General features: G+C 43.8%; 1 protein-coding gene across 4 annotated transcripts in view; it reads left to right on the forward strand.

The window, feature by feature from the left end:
• LDB2 (LIM domain binding 2) overlaps nt 1-26,888 on the forward strand; it is a 448,439-nt gene that overhangs the window by 288,455 nt on the left and 133,096 nt on the right. For all 4 annotated transcript variants that reach the window (XM_075569001.1, XM_075568993.1, XM_075569006.1 and 1 more), the window contains exon 3: nt 3,527-3,699. In XM_075569001.1, the coding sequence (XP_075425116.1) occupies nt 3,527-3,699 (173 nt within the window). The remainder of the gene's footprint in view (nt 1-3,526; nt 3,700-26,888) is intronic.

The following is a 26,888-nucleotide window of genomic DNA, read 5'->3' on the forward strand; positions in this document are numbered from 1 at the left end:
CAGACGCGACCACTATGTTCTCAAAAGCAGGACTTTTCTGAGTTCTAAATCTTTGAAGTCGGCTCCCATCTATTCAGTACATGGCATCTTTGAATTTGCGTTCATATTGGTTTGGCGCTTGGAATCTGCGCTCGTGATTGGCTGCAAGCTCTCTTAAGGCTTTCAGACTCTCATTCACTAACCTGGGCAGCCTATCAGAGCGTAGGAATTCTCCTGCCAGCCAATCACCGATTTGCCGGTATTGTAAAGCCAGGAGGGCACCTTTTTTTCAGGTTGTAAAGTGGCAAGCGCCAACCTGGCACCTCTGCCTCTTTGCATACTGAGCCCACCCGCTGCCCAAGCTACACAGAGTCTGGGTTCTGGCAAATGGTTGCCGGATAGCCTTGTGTTAGCCCAGGATGTGGGTACTCAAGCAGAACTGCAGTACCCCTCCTGTTCTAACCCCTTGGCATCCCTGAGGCTTTCAAGTACGGACTCCACACAGACACAGAGGCACCAAGCTTCGTTGCCATCTGGGCTGGCCAGAATCTATGACTTAGAAAAACCCTCAGTACATATACAGGTTACCAATATATATACACATTAAACTATAACCATTTAATAAAATATATTGTGTCCTGTTTTCTGTGTGCTAAAAGGTATGAGTTCCTATTCTGGTGTCAGGGATGGAGTGAGTGTATATATTCCCTACAGTTACTAGCCTCATTCTTGGCACATATTAGAAAAATAACTTTTTAAAACTTTTAGACACTGCAAACATGTTCAGCTTTATAACTTCGCTGCAGCATCCCCTGAACCCCTACACTAGATTCAGTGTACCTGGGTATGTATCTGGGTATCTCTGCTATATTGGGGAACCCCTGCTATACTAGGGACTCTATGTATAGCTGCAGATATAGTTTAACCCCTTCGTACCCATTTACTTTGTCCGGATGATGCTGCAGCAGGGATCCTGGCGGGGAGCCGCAAGAACGTTCTCAGGGTCAGAGTTTGGTGGAGTAATGGGCTTGGCTGTATCAGAGCATCTCACTGAATTCCCGGATACAACTTTTGGGGTTTTCCATAATTTTGGAACCCCGATACATAGACACATTCTGTAAAGACTTTCTCCGGCAACCCACCCTGAAACTTACAGCCTAGAAATCTCCCGATCCCAGCACCCCAGTAAAGGCAAAGTCACATAAAACTACCCGTTGGAACAACCCGAAGACCCGCAGACACCCATGGAGACAACCCGGGGATCCCCAGACACCCGGGGGGACTTCCTTGAGGCCCACGGAGCCTAGCGGGACCACCCAAGGGCCCTCAGACACCAGTGGGAACCCCCGGGGTGCCCTTTGGGGCCTGCGGACACCCATGGAGACCACACTGGCGCCCCCGTGGGCCTGTGGTATTAATCCTGTGTGTGAAAAAATAAATAATGGTTATATGTGGGGGTACAGAGGGTGGGTAGTGTTTTTGTGGTTATTGCATATTTTAATTTAAAATGTATTACTAGTGTAGATGAGTAGGGGGTCTCCGGAGGAGAACCGCGTTGTTTTCAGGTCCTGGGACCCCACTGCTTCCCGAGATACAGGCCCCGTTATAGGGTGCCGGTATCTCCTATGTATGTAAATGTCCCACGCCATGTGACCGGGCCATTTACATGCATAGAAGATACATGTACCCTATAACGGGAAGCAGGGGGTCCCCGGACCTGAAAACAACGCGATTCTGCTCCGGAGACCCCCTACTCATCTACACTAGTAATAAAATTTAAATATTTTTATTTCAGGCGAGATTTGAGCAGAGAGAGAGGCGTCTCTCTCTGCAGCAGAAAGCACTCGCCGGGGGATCCCTTTTCGGAGGGCAGATCGTCTCGGCTCCGGCTACTCGGCATTTGTAGAAATGTTGCTGTCACTGGTATTCGGGGCTTTCTGCGTACCGTGATAGCAACGCTGTCAAAAATGGCGATTTAAAAACCCTGGCGATTTTTTTCTATCAGACTTTACTGCATGAGCCCCTAAATAGGCAGGAGAAATCCAACCCGTAATCAGGGTGTCATGGTACTAACACCGCTCAGAGCACAACTTCCTTCTATTTATAAACCATGAGGGCAACTACTTTTTTTTATTTACAACCTACATCATATTTGAAGAGGGAAAACAACATTTTAAAGAATGACTGTCTCCCTTTCTGTGTGCACATTGTAATAATAACCTTTTAAAACAATGTTCAGAGTTTTGCAGCATTGTTTAACGGGTTTGGATTTGTTTTTAAATCAGCCACAGCGGCACCTCAATTCTTTTGAAGACACTTTCACCCCTGATTCCAACTATGTATTAGCTGAAAATCCAAATATTTAATGCAATAGTTTTATTTGTAATATGTTTTTATGTGCCTCTTAGTGCTATGGAAACACAGAGAGCAAATCAAACCACACGACATCCTGACCCTTATGGTTGTATTGCAAGCCACACTTATTTAAATGTAATATTGTGGCAAATATGTTACAAGAACAAAATCTCCTTCATTATATTTTTAGCACATAAAGAATATCCCTTGTGAGCACTTTCACACGTCTCAGACAGGTCTGCAACCCTGATATCCACCATTATCTCAGCGTACAATATTTCCACTGCAGCCGGGGATTCTGGGAAACAACATGCAAATGAGCACACAGTGTCACCTTTTGCTTCTTATCCATTTTATTGACACTGTGTGCTCATTTCCCTGAAATCCTTGGCTGCCGTGGAAATAATGTATGCTAAGACGGGGGGGGGGGGGGGAGAGGGGAGGGGCGCGACGGTTACAGAGACCCTGTGCGTTTCCCCAAGGCCTTTGCATTAAATGCCGGTGGACCGCGCAAGGCCTCTGTAGCTCACTTACCGTGATCCAGTCGGCTTCGGGGGACGCGTCGCCATGGCAACGCGACATGACATCATATGACCCCGTGGTGTCATTTGACGCTGGAACACTGAAAAGGGGGGGGGGCACGTGCACTGGGGGAGAGCAGGCAACGGGGGCAGCACCAGACGTTTATGAGATAATGATAATGAGAAGAGATAATGGTGAAAAGCAGAGTTGCAGACCTGAGACATGTGAATGTGCTCACAAGAGATATTTTTATTTGCAGTACACTGTACGGTGGATGTTTTTTGTCACTTTTGTTTACCCACCATAACTTATATAATGTGTGGTTGATTATATTTTTAGAAACAAAAAACGGTTAATAAATTAATTGCAAAGAAGCACTGGTGATTGGGATGTGTTAGTACTGTGTTGCTTTTACATTTGCATTGACCACTTCTGTTACATTGTAGCATTTTATCATTTCAACAGTTTCTGTTTTTATTTTTTATTGCAATTCCTTTGCTATGCCCTTTGGTGATTACTTTCAGGTTTTGCTTAGTGGGACTGCGTCCTAAACTTTTACAATGATACAATTGGAAAGCGTTAAAGCTATAATGCTGAGTCCATAATCACAAAAGTGCATCATGCCATTAAATAATAACCTATTTTTGTGTTTTGTTTTTTTTCCCCACAGCAATTGGAAGGAATCTCATTCCTCGTTACTTTAGTACAGTCTTTGAAGGGGGTGTTACAGATCTGTATTACATTCTCAAGCACTCCAAAGAATCTTACCACAACTCATCCATCACAGTGGACTGTGATCAATGCACCATGGTCACTCAGCATGGGAAACCCATGTTCACCAAGGTAATAACAAAGATTTGACAAAGCTACTTTTTTTTTTTTCTTGTTTACGGGTTCATTGATTTTTTTCCCCCCTCTGCAATAGAACACTGCTTTAAACACAAATCAAACAAACGTTGCATCGGGCTTCCTTTTATTCAATTGTGGTTCATAACCAAAAAATTGCTTTTTGCTGTTGATTTTTAAAACGTACAGGTTTTTCGGGGTATATTCAGAGAAGGAAATGTACATTTTGTATACCTAGGGTAACTCAAAGACCCTAAAAAGAATCCACCAAAGCAAATTTATTATATACTGTATTAGTCCAGTAAATATTTGGGAATTTGGTGCAGTAAAATGTTTCTTTATTGGCTACTGTATGCTGGAACTCTGGCTTATTTAATTTTTGCTGTCCTATATTGGTCCCCCATATAGCGGAAAAGGTACATGTTAAATGTTACTGTCATCTAAAGAACAATACAATTGAAAATGTGGATAGCCGTTACATTTAATTTTTAATTGTATTTATTAACCCTTATAAGGCAATAAGACACTGGCACTGGAGATGGGCGATTTCTGTGTTTGTTGCAGAATTGGGTCCACCTCGTATCAGCCAGTTCCTTTGGTCCGCAGATTTCCACAAATCAGTTTCAAAAAGGGCGATTCGTCTTTAATGGATTTTTTTCTAGCACCGACAATACAATCCGTGGATTCTTCAATTAATTGGAGGATTTTTTCCAATCCATTCCTTGGATCTAGCATGCCACTGATTGATTTTAAGAATCCAGTCCTCGGATTGGGTTGGTAAAAATCTTCCAACGGGTTGGCGGGTTCCGCAGATTGTATTATTAAAATTCCCCAGCGGATTGTAGCCAATGGCGGTTTTGGATTAATCCGCACAGATTGAAACTGGAACAATCCGTCAACGGATTTTACACCGTGGAACAGATTTTAAATGGAAAGCTTGGGAAGTTCTGCAAAATGGATTTTGACAGTTTTGTTCATCTCTATGTGGTACCCTGGTGTAATTTTGACACATCATTGACGTTTTGACAGTACGTAGGTGAGATTACGACTTCATCTTATAGAGAGAGCTATAATCGTGATCGGAACAGAAGAGGAAAGGGCCTTTTCTCCTGTTCCTGGTGTCAGGGCAGATCACAGTCATGTGATCACTGCACTAGTGATTACATGACACGAAAACTGCTCTATTCCTAGCTCCATGGAACTCCCCGGTTCCCGAGTTATTTACCTTTTCATGTGCTGCTAAAATTAAAGTAAACTAAAAAAGGGTCATTGAAAGGAATGTTTTTTTTTTATATATAGTTGAACCCCATTATAACGCGATGCTTGGGGTCCACATAATGCAACCGCGTTATAACGGGGATCGCGGGGAAAAAATGGCCGCCCCGATCAGGGGTTCCGTGTCCACCAGAGGGGGAGAGCTGGGATAACTTTCCCAGCTGTCCCAGTCCTGGCGGCGCAGTGACACCCCCACGCAGGACTTACCCGGAGCAGCTTCACAGGGTGCTGGGGATCCAACAGGGGTCAGCCATCGTGTGTGTGTGTACACACACACACATTATGTGTATTGAAAAAAACTGCAATATTCAGTTCAAGTGATATTATCCTTTAAGTAGGTGTGATTCAGTTTCCTCTTTGTTGATTGCAGTAATTATGCTTTTAAATGTATTGATTTCCCCAGTGCTGCTCGTTAATGGGAATGCGGTTAATTTGATAGAGATCACATTTGTAGCCTAATGCAGACTCTGTTATAACAATGCAAATCCTTTCAAAAACATGATAGGAAGATATATATTACTGCACAGATTAATGTAAATGTGAAGTACAAAATGCTTTCAAGTAAAGGCTGACAATGTCCCTTTGGCAGAAAATCGTTCTTGTAAATATATACCGTACTAGCAATAGCGAACACCTTTTGCCTAGCAATACAGTTCAGTGAATTCCATCCGCAAAGGAATTCAGTGGGCCGTGTAGGTTATCTAAGATCTTCTTTTTTCCCCCTTAACTACTTTGTTGTTAATCCTGCACCAGAGAGCTTAAAGCCTACATTTTTGTATTTTGGGAATTAATGACTATTGGTCACATAGTTTGATTTTCCCTTAGGCCAGAACCCCATTTTGCAGATCCTTGCTTAAACCAGGAAGGCCCTCGACACTCTCCTACGACTAGTAGGATTGAACACCCACCAAAGAGACTGAGTTTAGGTGGCCCTTTGTGTACAGATCTTTCGGCTACCATAGAGAGCTGATCCCCATTGTGGTGCCTGAAGTGCTGTCCTTCAACAGTCCTCAAAGCGTTTCCCAGCGATCTGTTTCAATGTATCCAGTGCATGGCAACAAGCCAGAGTGAAAACCAGAAGTGCCATATTTAAGCTAAACACTGAATTATACATTATTAAAAATAGTTATTGCCTTTATGGTGGTAGCCGATAGCAATCGTTAGTGTTGCTTCCCAATAGTACAGCAACAGCATGTACAAAACAAATAGTATTAAACATAGTAATACTAAATACAGAAGGACAGTTTGCAGCTGCGGCTGCCATTGTTGTACCCAATAGTGCCCCAGTTATGTCTCTCAGCAGCATACCCTCCTGTTCGCAGTGACAGGGGGACGGGCAGCTATGGTGCTGCTGCTGCTTCCCCGGTCGAGCCGCGCTGACAAGCTGCAGGCTTGATTCTGTGCTCTTGCTGCTGGCACCCCCCCCCCCCCATCTCCTCAGTGTCAAATGACCCCGTGGAGTCACATGACGTTGTGTTGCCGTGGAGCCGAGGAGTTTTGGGGGCGGGTGCCAGCAGCAAGAACACAGAATTAGAAAGGTAGGAGATCTTCTGCTAAATCGGGAGCCACGCTCAAACCGCGTTATATGCGGACCCACGTTGTAGTGGATCGCGCTATAACGGGGTTGAGCTGTATTTCTTGAAAGACATGGTTTTAATATATATCTCTACATTACAATTGGAAAATAATGAAACACGTTATTGCTATTTCTGGTGCTCCTGACATTAATGCTGATTCTCTGACACTAAAAAGTGAATTCATGCTATAGGATTCTTCAAGATTAGCAGGAGAGGCGCAGCAGAAACTGTGGCCCGAATACATCAAACAGCGGTAACCAAAAAACGTGGTATTATCGGGGGGAAAAAACCTGTTATTTTTAAAGTGCAATACAACAATCTCCTAGATGATTCTCGAATTTTGTGCAATACAACAATGTTGCACCGCCAAAAATAACACACTTTTTATCTACTGTAAATGCATTCAAAATATTGGATCCAATAAAAAATGTTTTTTTTTAAGGAAGGAAGCAGGCCAAATACCACATGTGGTGCTATTAACGACTATTCATCATGTTATAATATTTATCAGAACGTGATTAACTCCAGAAAGACTGCAAATATTTTATCACCTAAACTGTGATGTTGTGGCTTTCTCCAGTGCAGTGCAGCTTTCATGTCTGGATGTGTAGCCCTTTAATTCTGGTCACTTCTGCACGGGGTTCTTTTGTTCTTGGTTTTGTTGCTCAGGCTGTCACAGGAACTGTAAGCAGGCAAAATAACATAAAAAATTCCCAGATGGTCTCCGGGGCCCCTTTTTAAATTCAAGGGCCACCTCTCCTCTCACTTCTGACACCATATGTAAGAGACATGTGCAGAGGTACAAACAGGGAGACATATTTGGGGGAAATAAACCATGGTTTTTATTCAGCCCGTAGTTTTCAATAATACCGTACATCTTTAAGAAAGCAGCCAAATAAACAATCATCCTATCCCGTTGTAAGGGCTAACTCACTTTCCCAGTCCCTTTCTGTAGGGCTTGGAGGATAGGCCTTTTTCCAACCTATGACCCCAAAGTCCAAAAAGGTACCTGTGAGCAGGGGGCTCTTTATGTCAGTCTCTGGGTAAGGGTTGGTGTCCGTTGGGGGGCCACCTTCTGGCAGGTTCCACTGTCCGCTGTGCCCTGGAATAGAGGTCTGGTTCCTGGGGATCATGATGGCAGCACAGTCCTGTGCTCAAGACCACTTCTTCCTGGGGATCTCTTCTGGCAACACAGTCTCTCTGTGCTCAAGAGATCTCCTGCAGTTCAAGCAGGTGGCTTGCCTACCTGCGTGATGAGCCAGGTGGAAACTGGTTAATTGTCTGTAGCTGCAATTAACCAGCTCCCTGCTGGATTTCTCAGACCAATGCAGGCTATCTATGGAAGCCCTTTTAGACAGGGGTTAAGAGCCTGTTACAATATGTCTATTTATTTTATGGTTAATGCACAAAAGCACTATTAGTCTAATTTTGCTAATAGGGATATTGGGCATTAGTCTAGAGGGTGGAGGTAGGTTTGTTGGGGGGTAGGTGTAAGGGGGTGGGTGATGGAGGTGGTTCCCCCCAGGAGGGTGGTTAAACCTTGTGAGGGTGGTAAGTGGGATTAACCTCTTTGTTACCTTAGCACTTAGTGGCTAGTAAAGCATAGCAATGCTTTACTAGCCACTAAGGTGGACAACAGAATTAGGTAGTGTATTTTCATATAGTGTTTTGGATTCGGTTCTAAAAAAAAAAAAAACAGCTTTTGCTGGCACTCAATTAGTTTTGGTTTTAGAACTTATGTTAAAGAAGCTCAATAAGCTGGACATTTTTTTTAATTTGCAGAAAAGTTCACTGTAAAAAGTTCACTTAATTTATCAACTCAAAAGTTTGCGCAGTTTATATATATAAAAAAAGAAATTCAGAAAACTAACCTTTCTTCGGTTTAACTACAATTTCCCTCACATTCGAAAAATGTGTTCCAAAGTAATTACGAATTTCTGCACACAGTACTGTAGATTTAAAAAAATCAACAGTGTAAGTAAATATGACTATTAATAGTTGCTGTTCTCTGCTGGTTTCTTGATATTAAAGGTAGATTTGTCTTCAACATTTGTTACAGGTTTATGCTATAGAAGATGATCTGTCACCTGTAGCGGTTTTCTGGTTTCTGGCTATAGAATGTAAACTGTTCCTTTTATGGACAACACCTTCTATCGTTTTGCAGGCTTCTTGATATAAGTGTGGACGTTCCATTTTCATCTTCTATAGAATGCTGCATGTCCCTTCCAGTGCTTCGGTGAGCGTTTGTCCCATTAGGTGTTTTGCAACAAAATGGCAGTCTTTTCTAATTAGGACATGAGTTAATATTTGAATGGCAGTTTTCAGACAATACTTTAGCCCATATTGAATCCGGCCCTAATTGTTTTGCTAATTTCCTACTTGTGGTATGAGGTCTCCTTCAATGTTTTGTAGGTTTGTTGCTATAGAAAGTGGTCAATTCTTGTCATGTCTTGTAGATTTATATTTTTAAAAGGTATAGATTTGAGAAATCTGAGCACCCCAAATCCATATTGTTGATAAAAGCTATTCTCACAAGAATAGGCATTCTTTCCTCCGTGGCACACTCTGCAAAAGGGGTTATGTGAGAGCATGTAGTCAATTCTAGTGTGTTTTTTAATGCCTTGTAATATATCTTTTTTTTATTAGAGGCATCCAAGATTATATTCCCTCTAATCCCTACCAGTGTGTATGATGGGTTGGAGCTTCTATACCATCTGACTTTTACCAGCATGCTTTCCTTGTCAATTCCAGTGGGGTAGAAATAATAACACTTTATTATAGTTACTGTACCAGTAGGGGCAGATTATAATAGTAACCACTTATGATATTTACTGTACTAACCTGAGAGAGATTATAATAGATAGATTATAATAACCCCTTGTGATAGTTACTGTACTTAAAGGGGCAGTGATTAGAATTGTAACCCTGTATGATATTTACTAAAAGGGCAATAGATGATAACATCTCACCACCAGTCTGTGCACCCAATGAAACCCTTGGGATAGAGCCATTTGGATATGCTGTTTTATTTGACTATAGTATGCAACTTGAATACCCACCATTGTGATGTTAATTGAACTTGGTTGGCTATCTCTTGAGTCCAGACGTAATGTACATATTTCCTGTCTTACCTTCAAATACTTTCTGGACAAGTTACACAATTATCTGAGCAGGCTTCTCACCCCCTACTGTACACAGCACTTATCTCCTTAGAGCCGCCTCCAGAAACCTGCTTATAGTCCCACGGTTCAATGAAGAATTCGATTTGCTCTTCCTTCTCGTACCAATCTCCCCTCTGCCTGAGCAATTTACCTGATTCCCTCAAATCCGCTTCCTGTCAAGGTTCCTTCATGACTTTGGCTGTTTGCTATTTTAAACATGTTTGTAACTGCAAATTGTAATGTTGTCAACTTTGCTTTGTGCCCAGGATATACTTGAAAATGAGACGTTACTCTCAATGTATTTTTTTCCTGGTTAAATATTTAATAAACAAATAGAAAGAGCCTAGATTATATATATATATATATATATATATATATATATACTGTATATATGCAGTGTTATACAAATCCGGCCATCCGGTCGCCCCTGGCGATCTGATTTGGCACCCTGGCGACCCCCCCCCCCTCATGGCCGCGCAACGCATGCGGTTCTGTGCTTGTATATAAAAAAAATATAATCCCTCTTCTTGATTGTTGTGACGCGACTTGGCAGTCACACCAGGCTGCGCATTGAACCAGCCCTTCCTTTCTGGTCCTGCAGGTATGTACTGCTGGCATGTCCCATGCACCCCCCCCCCCCCCCTGCCAGCGTGCGGTCCCACTTGCGTGTCCCATGCACCCCCCCTGCCACCTCCCGGCCAGCGTGCGGTCCTGCCTCTATAAAAGCCGAAGTTTTAGCAGTTTGCTGGTCTGGAGCATTCAGGTGTGTGTTAACACAATGCCAAGGAGGAAAGACATCAGCAATGATCTTAGAGAAGCAATTGTTGCTGCCCATCAATCTGGGAAGGGTTATTAGGCCATTTCCAAACAATTTAAAGTCCATTATTCTACAGTGAGAAAGATTATTCAAAAGGGGAAAACATTCAAGACAGTTGCCAATCTTTCCAGGAGTGGACGTCCCAGCAAATTCACCCCAAGGTCAGACTGTGCAATGCTCAGAGAAATTGCAAAAAATCCAAGAGTTACATCTCAGACTCTACAGGCCTCAGTTAGTATGTTAAATGTTAAAGTTCATGACAGTAAAATTAGAAAAAGACTGAACAAGTATGGTTTGTTTGGAAGGGTTGCCAGGAAAAAGCCTCTTCTCTCTAAAAAGAACATGGCAGCACGGGTTAGGTTTGCAAAGTTGCATTTGAACAAACCACAAGACTTCTGGAACAATGTCCTTTGGACAGACGAGACCAAAGTGGAGATGTTTGGCCATAATGCACAGCGCCACATTTGGCGAAAACCAAACACAGCATATCAGCACAAACACCTCATATAATACCAACTGTCAAGCACGGTGGTGGAGGGGTGATGATTTGGGCTTGTTTTGCAGCCACAGGACATGGAAACCTTGCAGTCATTGAGTCGTTCTTTTCTTGGGGTTGAGGAGGAGCGCTGGATCTCGTGATATGTAAAAGAATATAAATATATATAGTGCAGATGGTAATTCACTGCTTTAAACGATGTAAAACATAAGAAATGAACTCACAAAAATCGTATAAAATCACTGCATGTCAGAGATCCTTCTCTCTCTGACTGGAGCCCTTTATGTTACTGGAGTCTTTATCCTCTCAGTGAAGTGGGTGATATGAAAATAAAGAAAACCACAAATAGTGCAAATAGTATGAATTATACAAATGTATTATGCACAGATAATCAGGAAACTCACATTTTCCATTATAAAGTTGGGTGGTGGAGAGAACCGCCGATAGAAGCAGGCTGCTGTTCAGTGCTTCACTTTCCACTCACAGTGTAGTTCAATGCCAATCTATGCCGTCGCGTCACTTCCGGTTTCGCGTCACGGGTGAGGGCGGGAAGCCAGAATGGGAGTAATCTTAGCAGTGGTTTGCCAGTCCTTCCAGGCGCAGAATCTCTCTAACTCGCAACAGCTTCGTCATTGAGTCGACCATGAACTCCTCTGTATACCAAAGTATTCTAGAGTCAAATGTGAGGCCATCTGTCCGACAGCTAAAGCTTGGCCGAAATTGGGTCATGCAACAGAACAATGATCCCAAGCACACCAGCAAATCTACAACAGAATGGCTGAAAAAGAAAAGAATCAAGGTGTTGCAATGGCCCAGTCAAAGTCCAGACCTCGACCTGATTGAAATGCTGTGGCTTGACCTTAAGAGAGCTGTGCATAAACAAATGCCCGCAAACCTCAATGAACTGAAGCAACGTTGTAAAAAAGAGTGGCCCAAAATTCCTCCACAACGATGTTAGACTGATAAAGTCATACAGAAAACGATTACTTCAAGTTATTGCTGCTAAAGGTGGTTCTACAAGCTATTGAATCATAAGGTGTACTTCGTTTTTCACACATGGCTTCTCCGTTTTGGCTTTATTTTTGTTAAATAAATCATGACACGGTGTAATATGTCATGTGCTGTTGTTCATCTGAGGTTGTATTTACCTACTTTTAAGACCTGCTAAGGAACAGATGATTGTTACTATGTCCTGATACTGTATGTAAAACCATAGAATTCAACGAGGATGTACTTTCTTTTTCCTATATATATATATATATATATATATATATATATATATATATATATATATATATATAAACACCAAAAACCAAACCATACAGTTACACATGCAATGAACACTGTGCCTAGAATACTTTTAAATCCAATTTTGGGTTATGAAACAATGTATGTATCCTATTCAATAAGGACCTATATATAATGGATTTTAACCCCTATTGAGGAGGAGATGTATGCCAATTCATTTATGAGAGCAAATGAGAAGAGATGTGAGGCAATCTATTGTTTAATTTTAATTAATAAATTGCCCGTGCTTGTGTGCATTGCTATGCTGATTGATTCCATGTATTACTTGTTTGACTTATTTTAAGATTAATTCTGTTTCTAAAGACATTTATATATATTATACGTATATACAGTCTCACTTTGTACTTTATATTTGTCCCTTGACAATAACTTTAGGAATTTTCACACATATATAATGCAGCTGTTCTGAGTTAAAGAATTTGAAAGTACTTTGTAAGTGAAGCTGAAAACACAATGTCACAGTCTTCTTGCCCAGACACTTAGGGCATTATACTCTTGATCATGTGGCCTTGTTGTACTGTGCCAAAGAATTTTCTACACTGTACTTAATTAATAATTCAGCCAGAGTAATGCAACAATGGAATATTACTTTAACTAGCCTCTTTATGCTGGTAAATGGATCTGAAAAGCTTTATGTATATACTGTGTAATTTGAACCTTTTATTTTATTTTTTTTAAGATTTGGGGCCTAAATTTAAAGCAGTCAGACATATATCTTATGAGATGCTACTGTATTCATTAAAGTGCGATAGTACCAATCGGGCACTACTGCACATAAACTTCCAAAAGTCAGTGGGAGTTTTTGAGCACTAGTATCAATTCAGCACTCATGCACTTCAACGAATAACCCCCAATGTTTTACATATTAAACTGTTAAATAATGTGTTACATCCTGAGTACTTTCACTGTATTGCATATCCAGCATATCTTTTACACTGTGGTACCGGAATTTGAGTATGAGGGAGAATTACAAAACCAGTTTATAAAAATGCCAATTTCCAACTTTGTGTGTTTAAACAAATCAGCTATATACACATATATTTATAATATATTTCTATATATAAATATATATATATACATATATATACATATATATATATATACAATCATATATTTAGCTGACATGCTCCTATGTTCAAAATATTCTCAAACAATAGTAATAGCCTTGGTGGAAATATGCTGAATATCTCGCAGTTGGCCAGAGAAAGCAAATGGTTAATCAGCTATTGGTTCAGTAAAGAAATGCTCTATTTTAGTTTTCTTTTTCCTGGTCTAGTCTAGAGCTACCACGTGATCAGCTGAATGACTGCCAGCCTCTTTCTTGTTGATCCTCCGGAGACCATCTGTGCTGGGGGCATTGATTAGAGTGTGTCTGCTGGGATTACATCTTTTCTGTTGCCATGCCAACTAATCAGCTGATTTTTTTGGTTGCCATAGTAACAAAATGTCAGAGCTCACAGTACGGCAACATGAATTCAGCACAACAGAAAATGTTTTCTTAATTGGAGACCCGTTTGATTTTGGATTAGTTTTAAACACGTCTTAAAACAAGGGCTACTTTATAATAAAATCCACATTAATTCTGCCTTTAAAATATGACAGAAAAGCATTCCTTTTAGGGGAAATAACATGAAAACAAAACACAATGCTGCAGTGGCAAAATCTGCAATATATTTTCTATTTGGGTTGTGGAGTTTATGGGATTTTCTTTCTATTCTTTTTAGCTTTTTTTTTTTTGCATGGGTACAAAATAACAATGTCCCTTAGGTGCTGTGCTTTACGCTTCTGTTGGTCTCAAATGTTCTTATTATACAAATAGATTATAGCCAAGGTGGGACACTGATCCTTGACCTGTGCATAGTATATCCTCCCCAGACAGATTCACATGGTTAGTTTGTGTGATAAACCTAGGAAATTAATCAGCTCTGCAGCTATGTGAATACTTATTTGTCTTCTTCTTTCAGACTTGTAAACAGCTGACACACACACACACAGTACCTATGCCGCATTATAAAGTAACAATGAAAAAAAATACAATAGGACTTTTTTCTGATAGGAAAGCTTATTAAAAAAGCAGGACCTCAAGTAATGTAAATTAAAAGCAGGCAGCGATACACGAGTAGCAAGCCAAATTCCACTCGCACTCAGAAATCTCTGGGATTCATTAGAATGTAGTAATAATAGCAACAAGTAACATTTGTCATAGGAAATACACTAATAGGAAAATAAATGAACAGACGTTGACCATTATTTAGAGAGGGGAGTTCTGAAGTTGTCAAAATAGGTACGAGGAATATATTCTGAAACATTAAAAGCTGCAGTTCAGTCTTTTTTTTTTAAATTTATTTTTTAGTTCAATAGTTTCATGTGGGCAATCTCTAATTACCTAAAGAACTGCATAGCTGCCGGTCAATTCGTTCTCCGTCTATTAATCAGCAAAGTTTGGCGACATCTTTAAATATGGGGAATGTAAATCGTTGCTATAGGAACAAGCATGCTTGTTAAAATAGAATACAAGAAAATTGGTTTTTCAAAGTTGTTTTTTTTAAACAGAAAATGCTAAAAGTATTTTTTCTTACTACAGAACTGATTTATTAAAAAACAAAACACATGCCTGAACTGCAGCTTTAAAGCTAACTTTTAAATATTCCATTGACAAAGTGTTCATCAATAGAGAACGTTCTTGTAACTACAGCACTTAAACCAACAGGAGAGATTGTTCCTTGATACTGTACGTCATGACCAGGGAGGCCGCCAGGAGACTCCCCTCTTCCCCCGCCCCGTACCCACATGGAACGTACAAATAAAGACAGGAAACCGGAACTGGAGGTATAAAAGGCAGCGGCTATTTATTTATACAAAAACCTAAAAGGGGCTAAATGCGACTCCCTGCCAGAGTGCTTCTTTGACAGGAGGGGGTGGGGACGGTCAGCAGGCCCTTGAACCTCTGACCTCATATCCCCTTCGCGAGCTGGCTCTCGAAGTCATGTATCAATGAACCCGCCCACTTGTACTCTCCCCAGGCTCAAACAGCCCAGCTCCCAGTCTGGCAAGAACAAGCGCCTACCCCCCAAGAGCCGCAGCGACAATGGCAAACTGGTCAACTATTTCCTGCTCGGAACGTCGTTCCTTTCATTTTAAAAAAGTATCAACACTTCACACCGTAACAGAACAAAGAAACATTAATAACACATACAACCATAACGTGTACACATGACAGGGAAGACAATGGCACTGCTGACATTTCGCTGCCGATTGGTAATATGATTGCCCTGCACTACACGTTAGAGATGGGTGGGTGGCAATCGTCTGGTGGGTAGCGTACAGGCCGCGCTTCCCCCCAGCATGGCCTTTTGGTAGACCCCAGGAAAACCCCTCCCCTAGGTATGGGGATGGAAGTGTGGGGGTGGCGGGCCAGAAAGGTGGAGGCCAGCCCCCCAGTCAGGAGACCCCCCACCCCTCGCCGATGGCTAGGGGGCCGCTTTCTAAGGCTGCGCTTATATAGTGCTGGCTATGCGACCGCGTGACGTTAACCGTCGCTGTACCTATTGCGATTCCTGCACTCTGGTGCAGGAGACCAAGGGAGGGCAACAAGGGGGCGTGGTGGAGGTGTTGCCGTGAGCGGTATGCCCTCATTGGCTGAACCGTTCACTTGCCGCTGACGTCACGCGGCGATCGCCGAAAAAGTAAAAATCCTTTGACTACCGGCAATTGCGACCACTCCTTCGCTCTGCGGCACCATGGCGGTCGCGCCCATTATGGGCACCCGCGACAGACTGCATGTACTTGCTACGGAGCTGCGCGACACCGCAGTCAACGTAGCCAGCACTATAAGCGCAGCCTACGGCACATGACTATGATGTCAGTACTAACTGACAGTACAGCAACAAAGATGATAGGAGTAGAGATGGACAAACCTGTCTGAATCTGATCCGCAGACGTCCGCGCTTTGTTTTACTTAAATCCGTTCCGCACACCAAAGTGTGTCGGCGGATTCTTTGGAATATGTAATTGGATTAAATCCGGTCAAACCTCCCTCCAAATAAATTAGGGAGAGATGCCTATGCTGAAAAAGGAGCACACCTGAGGTACCCTGAGAAATATGCTAATGGATTTGCAAAGTATATTTAAATGAGTCACATCACACACTTGCTAAAAGGATTTCCGTAAGAATTATACAGTACTGAGTTAGAAAGCCTAAGGCACCTAGTGACTGGAATGGTGTACTGGCGTCTGACACAATATGATTAGACCCCACACTACCTCGGTTATTCAGGACAGCAGCTCTAGCAGTGTGAGCTGTTCCGTGGCTCAAAGAAATCAGCCAATCCCTGTTGGATTCGGATTTGGGCAGAAAATGTGTCCATCTCTAGTTAAAAGCCATATTTACATTACAGACGTCCCCAAAAACGGAAGGATTCATGGTTTAAAAATGCATCACAAACACTATTACTGGACTGCCCAGAATAGGATGTAAAAAATTCAGGGTTGCAGGTACCTGCAATACCAAAACAAAGATTTCTAGGTGCATACATCACTGAAAAGTTTATAAATCCTTGTCTACACTTTTAATTGCATTCATTCATTGCATGAATACTATCCATGGTATATGGTACCTGCCCCTCTTCTGAATGGGTTACTAATTAAAATAAAATATATTTGTAAGACTAAAGGTATGGCATTCATGGGGTTTCAACCCACAGCTGAAAAAAGAAATGTAAATGTGAAACAAATCCTCTCACAGGGAAGAACAATTTTATCCCCAGATGGGTTTGAAACTGCATTGCATTTCAAGCACTTCTGGTAGTGAATTGTGTTTATCTCTGCCCTCTCAAAAAAAACAAAAATAATCAAGTCAGCAGAGAAGGTGAAGGGAATTTATTGCACAACAGTCAAGATTGAAAAGGTAAAAGTGTATGTTGGTCTCTTCTCCACAGGGGAGAAATATATTGTAGTAGTTAACAAGCAGTGTTCAGCAACAAAGGTACAGTATAGTGAACAGGCATGTGTCACATATTGCAAAGTTTCACTACTGCTTTTCAATGGAACAGTAATAATATGACTAAAACAATTGTGTTACTTAAGAAGCACCTAAACGTTAAGGAAAGGAGTATATGACTAGGGCCAGAAGAGGTGAACCCCTGGGCCTTTAGGGGTTAAATAATAGGGCAAGGGGAGGGCAGATTAGCTGGCATAATAGCTCAGCACGGCTATGCTGAGTGCTGGTTGGTTAGTTCAGTAAGAATAGTTGTCACAGCTGTGGTCTGGGGGGTGGGGTAGGTTTTGCCAGGCTGGCTTGAAGAAACCGAGGATAATGTGGATGGATTTCAGCCTTAGGCTTAAGGAGCTGAATATGGGAAGGGCTCCGGGTTTGGCTGGCTCGGCTTGTCCGAAGGGTTCCTTCCGCTCTTGCAATGAACACCCAATGGGGGTGATGGTTTTGCCCCTGGTTGGGTCGATAGGTGGTGGTAAAGTGGGAGTCACGGTATCCGTGGGCTCGGGTTCGATTCAGCCTAGCCTGATACCCTTTTTCCAACCCCCAATTTATTGGTTGTTATGTTGTTAATAAAAGCTGTGGCCCTTTTTGAAGTGAAACGTCTATGCTGGCACCTACCAAATGAAATTTTCCCTTGGAGAAAATCACCTTTATGGTGACGAAAGTGCACTCACGGAAGTGACGTCACTGCTGGCAGAAGATGCCGTCATTGCTGGCAGCTCGGCGTGGCGCAGGAGCCATTCCCACCGGCTCAGTGTGCCAGTGCAGTAGGCGCCGGCTCGGCATGGCTGCGCAGTAGGTGCTGGGCAGGTACGTAGACGCAGCGCATGCGCAGACGCTGCACACATCTCACACACACAGAGACACACACACACACAGACACAAACACACAGAGAGACACACAGACACAAACACACGACACACGACACACACACACAGACACAGAGACACACACATTCAGAGAGAGACAGACACAAACACATAACACACACAGACACACACACAGAGACACACACACACGTACACAGGGAATTCAGTTACCATACATATAGAAGTGCAAATAGGTAAAACAGAGGGTGTGTAGCCCGCACACACGTTCTAATTCAAACTTCTTTGCATTTTGCCACTAAAATTGTGTTTTGATTTTTAATTAAAAACATCATCATCACAAATACAATTTCTGTGACACAACATTGACAAAACAAAAAAAAGTTAAACTTAAAATGCGCGTGCTCGGCACACACACTCTTCCCCCCCACCCCCTTCCCCCCTCCCCTAATCCCCCCCTCCCCCCATCCCAAAACACAGTGGTTTGTCATTATTTAAATTGAGGAAAGGGGGATCATAAATATATTTCAGGGGATGGGTTTTTGATCCTCAGACACCCTAGGAGGTCGAGAGTCATGATATTTCAAGGTGGTACATGTAAAAAGTTTGACAAAGCAAAGATTAGGATTTCTACTTTATTTTAATTTCTATATTTATTATCAAAAGAATAATAGTAAGACTTTACAAAGATGGGATCGCTCAGTTGTGAAATAAAATATGTTAAGTATGGGAGGCGGCCGCTACTAACTCTTTGTGCACCACAATAAAAGTAAACGCCAATAAGTTGCTACGTATATCTCACTTTATCTTACACCAGCAAGGATCCATGCTATCTACGCACTATCATCATCATCATCTCCTCTGTGTTGGAGGAATTGTTGTCAAAGAAGGAGGATCTCTCACATATGGTTGGATTGTCCTAAACTTATCCAACTATGGAACAAAGTTATCCGCTATATACACACTCTCACTGTGATCACCCTACACAGGGACCCTCTTACTCGGATTTTAGGAAGTCTCCATTCAAACCTACATAAAGCATTTATCAAAATAATTTCTCAGGTACTATTGCCACTAGATATGTCTTCATCAGGTCCCGGAAGAGCTCCAACCCCTCCATATTCTCTATGGCAGCGGTGCGCAAACTGGGGGACACAAGATTTTTTTGGGGGGGGCATGGGTGGTTGCAGAGGTTCCGCACTCTTCCCCAAGGCATTTAAATGCCGGGGGATCGTGTGAGGTCTCTGCAACTACACTTACCTTGATTCAGAAGGCTGCTGTGACGTGTCGCCATGGCAACGTGGTGTCAAATGATGCCGCGATGCCATGTCACATGACCGTCGCCATGGCAACGCCGCGGGGTCACGTGGCAGGATGTCACGTGACCCCACGGCGTCATTTTACGCTGACACGAGGTGAGGGGGGCGTGGGCATGGGAGGGAGAAGGCGGGGGGTGCACAACTGTAATAGTTTGCGCACCCCTGCTCTGTGGTGAAGAACCAGATTGTCTTTGTTATGGAGATGAAGGCTTACGAGCTGTATTAATGAGGCCTGGCCTAAATTTGTGAACCGCTGCTGATATGGCCAGAGACCTAGATCATTCATTGAGGTACACCATGAAGTGTAAATTCGTACCCCCCCCCCCCCCAACTTCTCCTCACTTCCCCTTGTCTCACTTCTGTACTCTCTTCCCGCCTCCCCCTGTCCACCACTGTTTACATTAAAATACACATTATGTGGTGAGCTCTAACACGTTTTCAGTAACTTAAAAATGTAAGTTCTAAGCGTCCAGTGCATCCATTATCTAAAATAACCACACATACTACTATGTAGAGTATGAATACTGGGTACAAAAACTTAACATGACTGTTATTAGTTACTTATTAGGACCAAATGGAAATAAGCCTCCCCACCACTTGAAGACAAGCTCTGATAAAGTAAGCCTATACCTGCAAATCTTTTCATTTGTCTTATGAGCTAGATCAGGGTTTCTCAACTCCAATCCTCAAGAACCCCCAGCAGGTCAGGTTTTCATGATGTCCCTGCTTCAGCACAGGTAGCTCAATCAGTCTGATAGAGCCACCTGTACTGGATCAGGGATATCCTTTAAACCCCTGAGCTAAACGATATTGACACAATCTTATTTGTAACATTGGAGACCAGAATTGTTTTAGCTGTTTAGCTATTGAATCAGTGAAATCTAGTCTGATGATAGGTACAACTTATTGGCTATAAGATAGGTTTTTTGGCTCATACAAGTAGAGGGGGCTTTGTAAATATTTTGTAGTAGATGTATCTTTTAAAGAGAGTGCAGGTTGTGATACCTTTTAAGGGACTAAAATAAGATTTCTTCAAAGATGAAAATATAGTGTACAGAACTTTTTTTAGAGCTCACAAGTCTCAAGAATACAGGAATTGCAAGTGGCTTGAGAAGAACTTTTTAGATGGCAAAATAATATGCTTAATCAACCATACTGCACCGACACACTTTATTCGAGCAAATACCCGGTATGTACCTGGCAGATACCTGGAATGCGCCACTCCTAACCTCTGACAAGCCCCGTTGCATTTGCCTTCCCAGCCTGGGTTCATGCCTGGCTGATGGGCGGCTGATCTGTTAAATGATAATGATTAGGATTTAATAGGCTGCAATGCTTCGCGTGTCTACCAGATGGCATAAATTCATGAATTGTAATGCAGTTTATATATATATACTGTGCAGTATTGCAGCCAGCGGGAATAAAATGCTTCAATCCCTGCTTGGAAAATAACTCAATGCACTCGGGCAGAAAACAGTCACAAACCTCAATACACCCGGGTATACCCGAATTCGTGGGACTAGCCAAGCTCGAATAAAGTGTGTCGCCAGTGTATCAAAAGCAAAATGAATACACATTATTGACCATAAACAAGTGTAAAAATAGTTCTTGTTAAATGTCGACTTTACCTGTTATTTGAATAAGCAAGATTCAAGAAAGTGCAGGTCTCATTCCCCTCATCAGAAAATATTACTCAGAACAGATTGTAGGAAAAAACAACATATTTCTAAGCGCACATGTATCCATTTACTAGAGAAGTGCACCATTTTTGCAAATTTTTGCACACCAGGTGAGGGTATAAATAGAGGGTATAAATGTCTCTGGAATGTTCATCTGAGGTATGAAGCACGGGCTTCTAGGATCCAGAGGTTGACTCGTTGGAGTCACCCTAATAGGCATTGTGCGTCGGGACCCTATACCTGTAACCTCCTCCAGGAGGTGCTCCGTGACTTTGGGGTCCTGTTTGAGAGGGTCCCTCCATAGGGTCCTCTATGGTTTGGTGGGCGGTTTCTTCACCGTCCCTATAATCCTTAGTGGTCTCATTGAGGGTGTTATCGTTGCTTCCCGGTTCTTCCGGCTCACCATCCAGAGGTCTAGCCGGTATCTCGGGCTCGTCATCTCCTACCTGCGTGATAGGGAGACGGTGGTTACGGTGCCAGACCCTTACCCGTCCATCCGCATCTTTTATGTGATAGACCGGGAGGCCCGGCATTTGCGAGTCCACTTCAAACACACCGTCACGCCAACGGTCGGCAGTTTTGTGCTTTCCGGGAATTCCAAGGTTGCGGAGAAGCACAGCATCTCCAGGGGGAATTTCCCGATGTCTGACCTTGTGGTCGTATCGCCTCTTGTTGTTGGTGTCTAGCTGAGTGGAGCATTTCTCAGCTAGCTGGTAGGTCTGTTGGTTGCAGACTTTCCTGGAGCTTCTGCACATATCGGAAGTGCGTCGTGTTGGGTACCCCATCGGTTAATACCCTCAGACACATATCCACAGGCAGCCTGGCTTCTCGCGCAGGCATAAGGAAGTAAGAGGAGAACCCGTGGACTCGTGGCGGGTACAGTTGTATGCATGTACCAATGTTTCCACATGCCGGCTCCACTCGGTCTTCTGAGCACCTTTCAGGGTGCCAAGCATGTCCAACAATGTTCTGTTGAATCGCTCCGGCAGAGCGTCTCCCTCCGGACGGTACTGAGTTGTTCAGGACTTGGTGATGCTGAGGATTTTGAGTAGTTCCCGGATGAGCCTACTCTCAATGTCCCTGCTTTGGTCGGAATGAAGGCAATTGGGTAGGCCATAGTGCATGAAATACCGCTCTCACAGGATCTTTGCCACCGTGATGGCTTTCTGGTCTTTGGTGGGGAAGGCTTGTGGTAGCGAATATAATGGTCCGTGATGACCAACATGTTACAGATACCTCTGGCGTCAGGTTTGATGCACAGAAAGTCCATGCACAACAAGCCCGAGCTCTTCAGGTGAGCCATTGGTGTGGCTCTGGTAGGGAGAATCGTGCGCTGGATGCAACTTGAGCACCGGCGACAATGTCGTTCTACTGACTCGGGCATCCGTGCCCAGAAGAAATGGTGTCTTATCAGCCCAAAGATCTTCTCCACACCAAGTTGGCCATGGTCATCGTGCAAGGCTTTCAGGACCATATATTGTAGTTTCCTGGGCAGAACCAGTTGTCTTCTATGCAGGTGGTTGTAATATTGTACCACCCGATAGAGTAGACCGTTATCAATCTCAAATTTGTCCATCTCTCGCATGAGTATAGTGACCATGTCGTTAGGAGCACGTTTGATCAGGGCACGTTTATTTTGCTGGACAGCCTGACAAATAATACCAGCTATGGGGTCCCGTATCTGATATTGTACCATATCCTTCCACGCATTGATCTTATCTGGGGTATTGTTCATCCCATCTAGGTCACGGTATGTAGCGGGGATTGCCTTGGATAGGCATCCTAATGAATCCGCGACCCTGAATTCTGAGAAGGCCACTTTATCTTCTATGATAGCCGTCGTGTGGCACATGGCTCGCAGTATAGAAAAAACAACCAGGCGCTTACCTCGAGTTTAAAACAAAGATGTGCTTACAGTGTAACAGTCAAATCAACAACGGCTCTCTAGCAGATGCTTTGAGCCAACTTTAAAATCCCTTCTGCTTCGACCCCAGAAAAGGGTTAATCCAGAGCCCTTATAGAGATATGGGAACAGACAAGCAATGGGGGAGCAGCCCTGGTCCCGGGATTTCCTCCCAGAGGTCATCATCTGGAGTCGGGCGCAGTACTGGTCTTCGGGATAGGGCCCCGGTTTATATTTCAGTGTGAACTTGTAGTTCGACAGAGCCGCCAGCCATCTGTGGCCGGTAGCATCCAACTTGGCGGATGTTAATATGTATGTTAATGAATTGTTATCCGTCCTCACTTCAAAAGTGATGCCGTAAAGGTAATCATGGAGTTTATCCACGATTGCCCACTTGAGAGCAAGAAACTCCAGCTTATGTACCGGATAGGATAATCCTCATGGCTGAGTCCCCTCAGTTTCATGTGTTCCACCGACTGCAAGGGTCGGTGTTTGAGATGTTGGTTATAGAACTCTCTGTACACGATGGTCACTTGTGACTCAGTGTCCAACAATGCAGATGAATAGACACCGTCCACGACAACGCTTATGATGGCGGCAGGTCCCACCCAACTGCAAGCCCCAACAATGGTGTGGTTCCATCGTTGGGGCTTGGCTCGAGGGGGTTTTCAGCAGGGGTTAAAGGAGTTTCAGCAATTTGGACTCTGCCAATCATTATGTTAGGGTGTAAATTCCTAATTAGAGGTTTTTTTGTTTGTTCTTTCTCTGGGCAGTCCTATGAAAAGTGGCCCTTCTGACCACAGCCATAGCAGATGTGGCTGCTTGTGTCAGTACGGGCCTTGTAGGTAGGAGATACTCTCCATGACGTCTTGGACTTGATCGAAGGTGGCTTTGGTGGAGAGGCCTCCTCACCGCTATATGCCTCCATAACCTTCGGAGCAAATGTTCCCTTGGATTCACCCTTGTGGGGTTCTTTGGTCTTTGTGGGAGTATGCAAGCGCGTATATGATATGCGTCCCTTTACTAACCCAAGGAGTTCCATGAAGGTAGGGGGGGGGGATCCTTGTAGTAGAGAACACCTAATCATGATCACTATGTGTTATGGGGGGATTGCTTTCTAAGGAATTGTTTATGCCGGTACTCGTCCACCATGGAGGCGGGGATGATGTCATGAGTGCGCAGCTTCCAGAGGACCAGTTGGATCCATTGGATGAAGTTGAACAGGTCCTCTCCATCTTTTTTGTCAGAGGCCGTAGTATTTGGACCACAGCTCGCTCTCATCTTCATCCTTTCCGTAGATACGCACTAGCAGATCCACGATCCGGTGAGCTGAGAGGTCGGCGTCTTGATCACGTTGCATACTGACCATGGTGGATGCTGGAGGTCAGAGGCTCTCCATTATCCTCTGTCATTTCACTGCTTCGGAGCATGGCCATTCGTCAAGCACCTTGAAGGTGTGTTCCCTCCAGGAGTCAATCCCTTCTTCTCCCACAGCGGTGTGAGTCGTCCCGTAGAAGGCCTTTAGCTTCTGGTAATTTTGTGCTTGCAAAAACAAGGTCAGGGCGTCCACTAATTGCGGTAAGGTTACGCCTAGTACTGAGCTGCCACGTGGTGAGCGACTATCAGTTCCAGGCCCTGGACTATAGCCCAGCATAGAACTTCTTGACTTGTGGCTAGGGGGAGGTGACTGTGGTTGAGTCCCGGCCCAGATGGTGGCCCCGTAATGCGTATTTGAAGTGAACAATACCCGGGATAGGGGTATGTCAGGTCGGGCCAGATTACCCGTGGCCATATTTATGGTCCTCCACTCCCTGAGATGTAAGGGGAAGTGGAGACCTGGTTCGGCGGGGAAGCCCTTGTGGAGGGTTCCGTCGGAGAGGAGGTAGTGTGAAGGGATGCTATCCCAGGGTATATTAGCGGGCACCCTTGTTGTAAAGTATATAACCTTGGGGGCATCTTCGTGACACATCTCTTGCTCGGTGGCCAGCAACACTACACTCCCCTGACAAGCAGGGTCAAATTTTCTGTTGATGATTCTGACATTGCCCACGCCAGGGGATATTCTTACTTGGTCGCGGACAGCACACATTGAGGTGAGGGCGGGGACTCCTCCCACTCCGACCATGTATCGCGGTGCTCTCGGAGCTCTAAGGCCCAGTCAAGGACCTGTTGCTGAGTGGGCGTGAATATGATGGTCTAAGGGTTTTCACCAATTTGAACTGCTGAGTAGGACACTCCAGGGCTGAGATCTCAGCAGCGTCTCCAATTGTAGCGCACTTTCCCCCACCCCCTGGGAGATATAGTGGCTTGTGTGTATGTGCTGCTTTACCTAAGGCTCACAGGAGGTCTGAGCCTCTGCTACTGGGAGCCTGGGGTGTAACTGATCCGTCGGTCGACAGTGCTTCCACCTGTTAGGAATCTGATTTCTCAGTGCCGTCCGCGCAACACACAGACAACTCAGGGCGCGCAGCGCAACCTCCGCTTACCTGCTTCCATAGGCCGTCAGCTCCGCTTTCGCCGCAGGGTCGCTCCTCCTCCTTCTCAGTGGCAGGCACGGGTCCTCCGTCCCGCGCGCATACATGTCCAACACTGGTCGCGTGCACACGCAGCTTACAGAGCGCGCGCCCAGCATCCACTCTTCTACTTCCACTCCTGTTGCGAGACTCCGCCCCCGTACACCGCACGGGTGTAATCAGAATGCTACCAGTTTTCACCTGGGTTGTATCAGTCACACCTATCCAGAGAGGCTCCTTGCAGTCCTCCTGACCGCCCCCATCCCTGATTGGTCAGCCCAGCCTTATCTAGCATCTCTGGGCCCTCACTCATCGCTCAACATAGTCTCTGTATGGAAGTGTTTGGTGTTCTCTCGGTTACTACAGGTTTTGACATGACTCGTACGACTACCCCCTTTGGCTCTCGACTTCTGCTCTCCTTGGACTACTTATACTCTGGCATCCCACGATAATAGGGAGGGGATTGGTAACCGTGGTCACAGCACTCCACACAACCAACGCTTGAAAAAGTAAAAAACTTTATTTAAATGCTACAGTGAGCATACAAGCACCACTCTGACGCGTTTCGTCTATAGAAAGACTTTTTCAAAGATTGAATATCCCCACGAATACCGGAACTTATATAGGAAATGACGCTTGTCAAAGGTACCTCCCTAATTGGCAAGGACCTCCCATAAAACTAATAATATTAAAGTCAAAACGTCATTCCCTTAAAGAACCAGGTACTTAAACCCCACATATACTGTTAAAAAAAATGCATTAATTACACAGATTACATAAACTAGGATTAAAAACAAAGAATTAGTAATGCTCACTGATATACATAATCAAATAATACATGAACAACTTAGAAACAGACTTATTATTACTTACAGAAAAAGAGAATGATGTGGATCCACTATCTCTGATTACCAATTGAATGTTATCATATAATTATACCATATGTACCATATATTATTGCACATATGTGCCAAGATTATAAAGTCTATAGTGTAGTATCCTATCAAATGCAATATAGCGGATACAATATATGCAAAATAGAATGGACTTCAACCTTCCTCATCTCTTCGCTCCCTGACCTCGGCAAGGCAAGCACTATTCTATTCCTATACACGGTACCAGCAAGTATTGTCTACGTTACTTACATCTGGCCTGGCAACACTTAATACCACACTCCGGACACGCTCCCTTTGCTGCTGTTGCGTGTATTCCTACCTCCCCCTTCAGCACAGGGTACAGGTCTGGTCTGCGGGCAGCACCGGCGTAACACTACCTGCACGGGATCCTAACTGAGTGGGATAACCCCTTGCAGGA

Source organism: Ascaphus truei, chromosome 1 (assembly GCF_040206685.1).
Source record: "Ascaphus truei isolate aAscTru1 chromosome 1, aAscTru1.hap1, whole genome shotgun sequence".
Taxonomy (NCBI): Eukaryota; Metazoa; Chordata; class Amphibia; order Anura; family Ascaphidae; genus Ascaphus; species Ascaphus truei.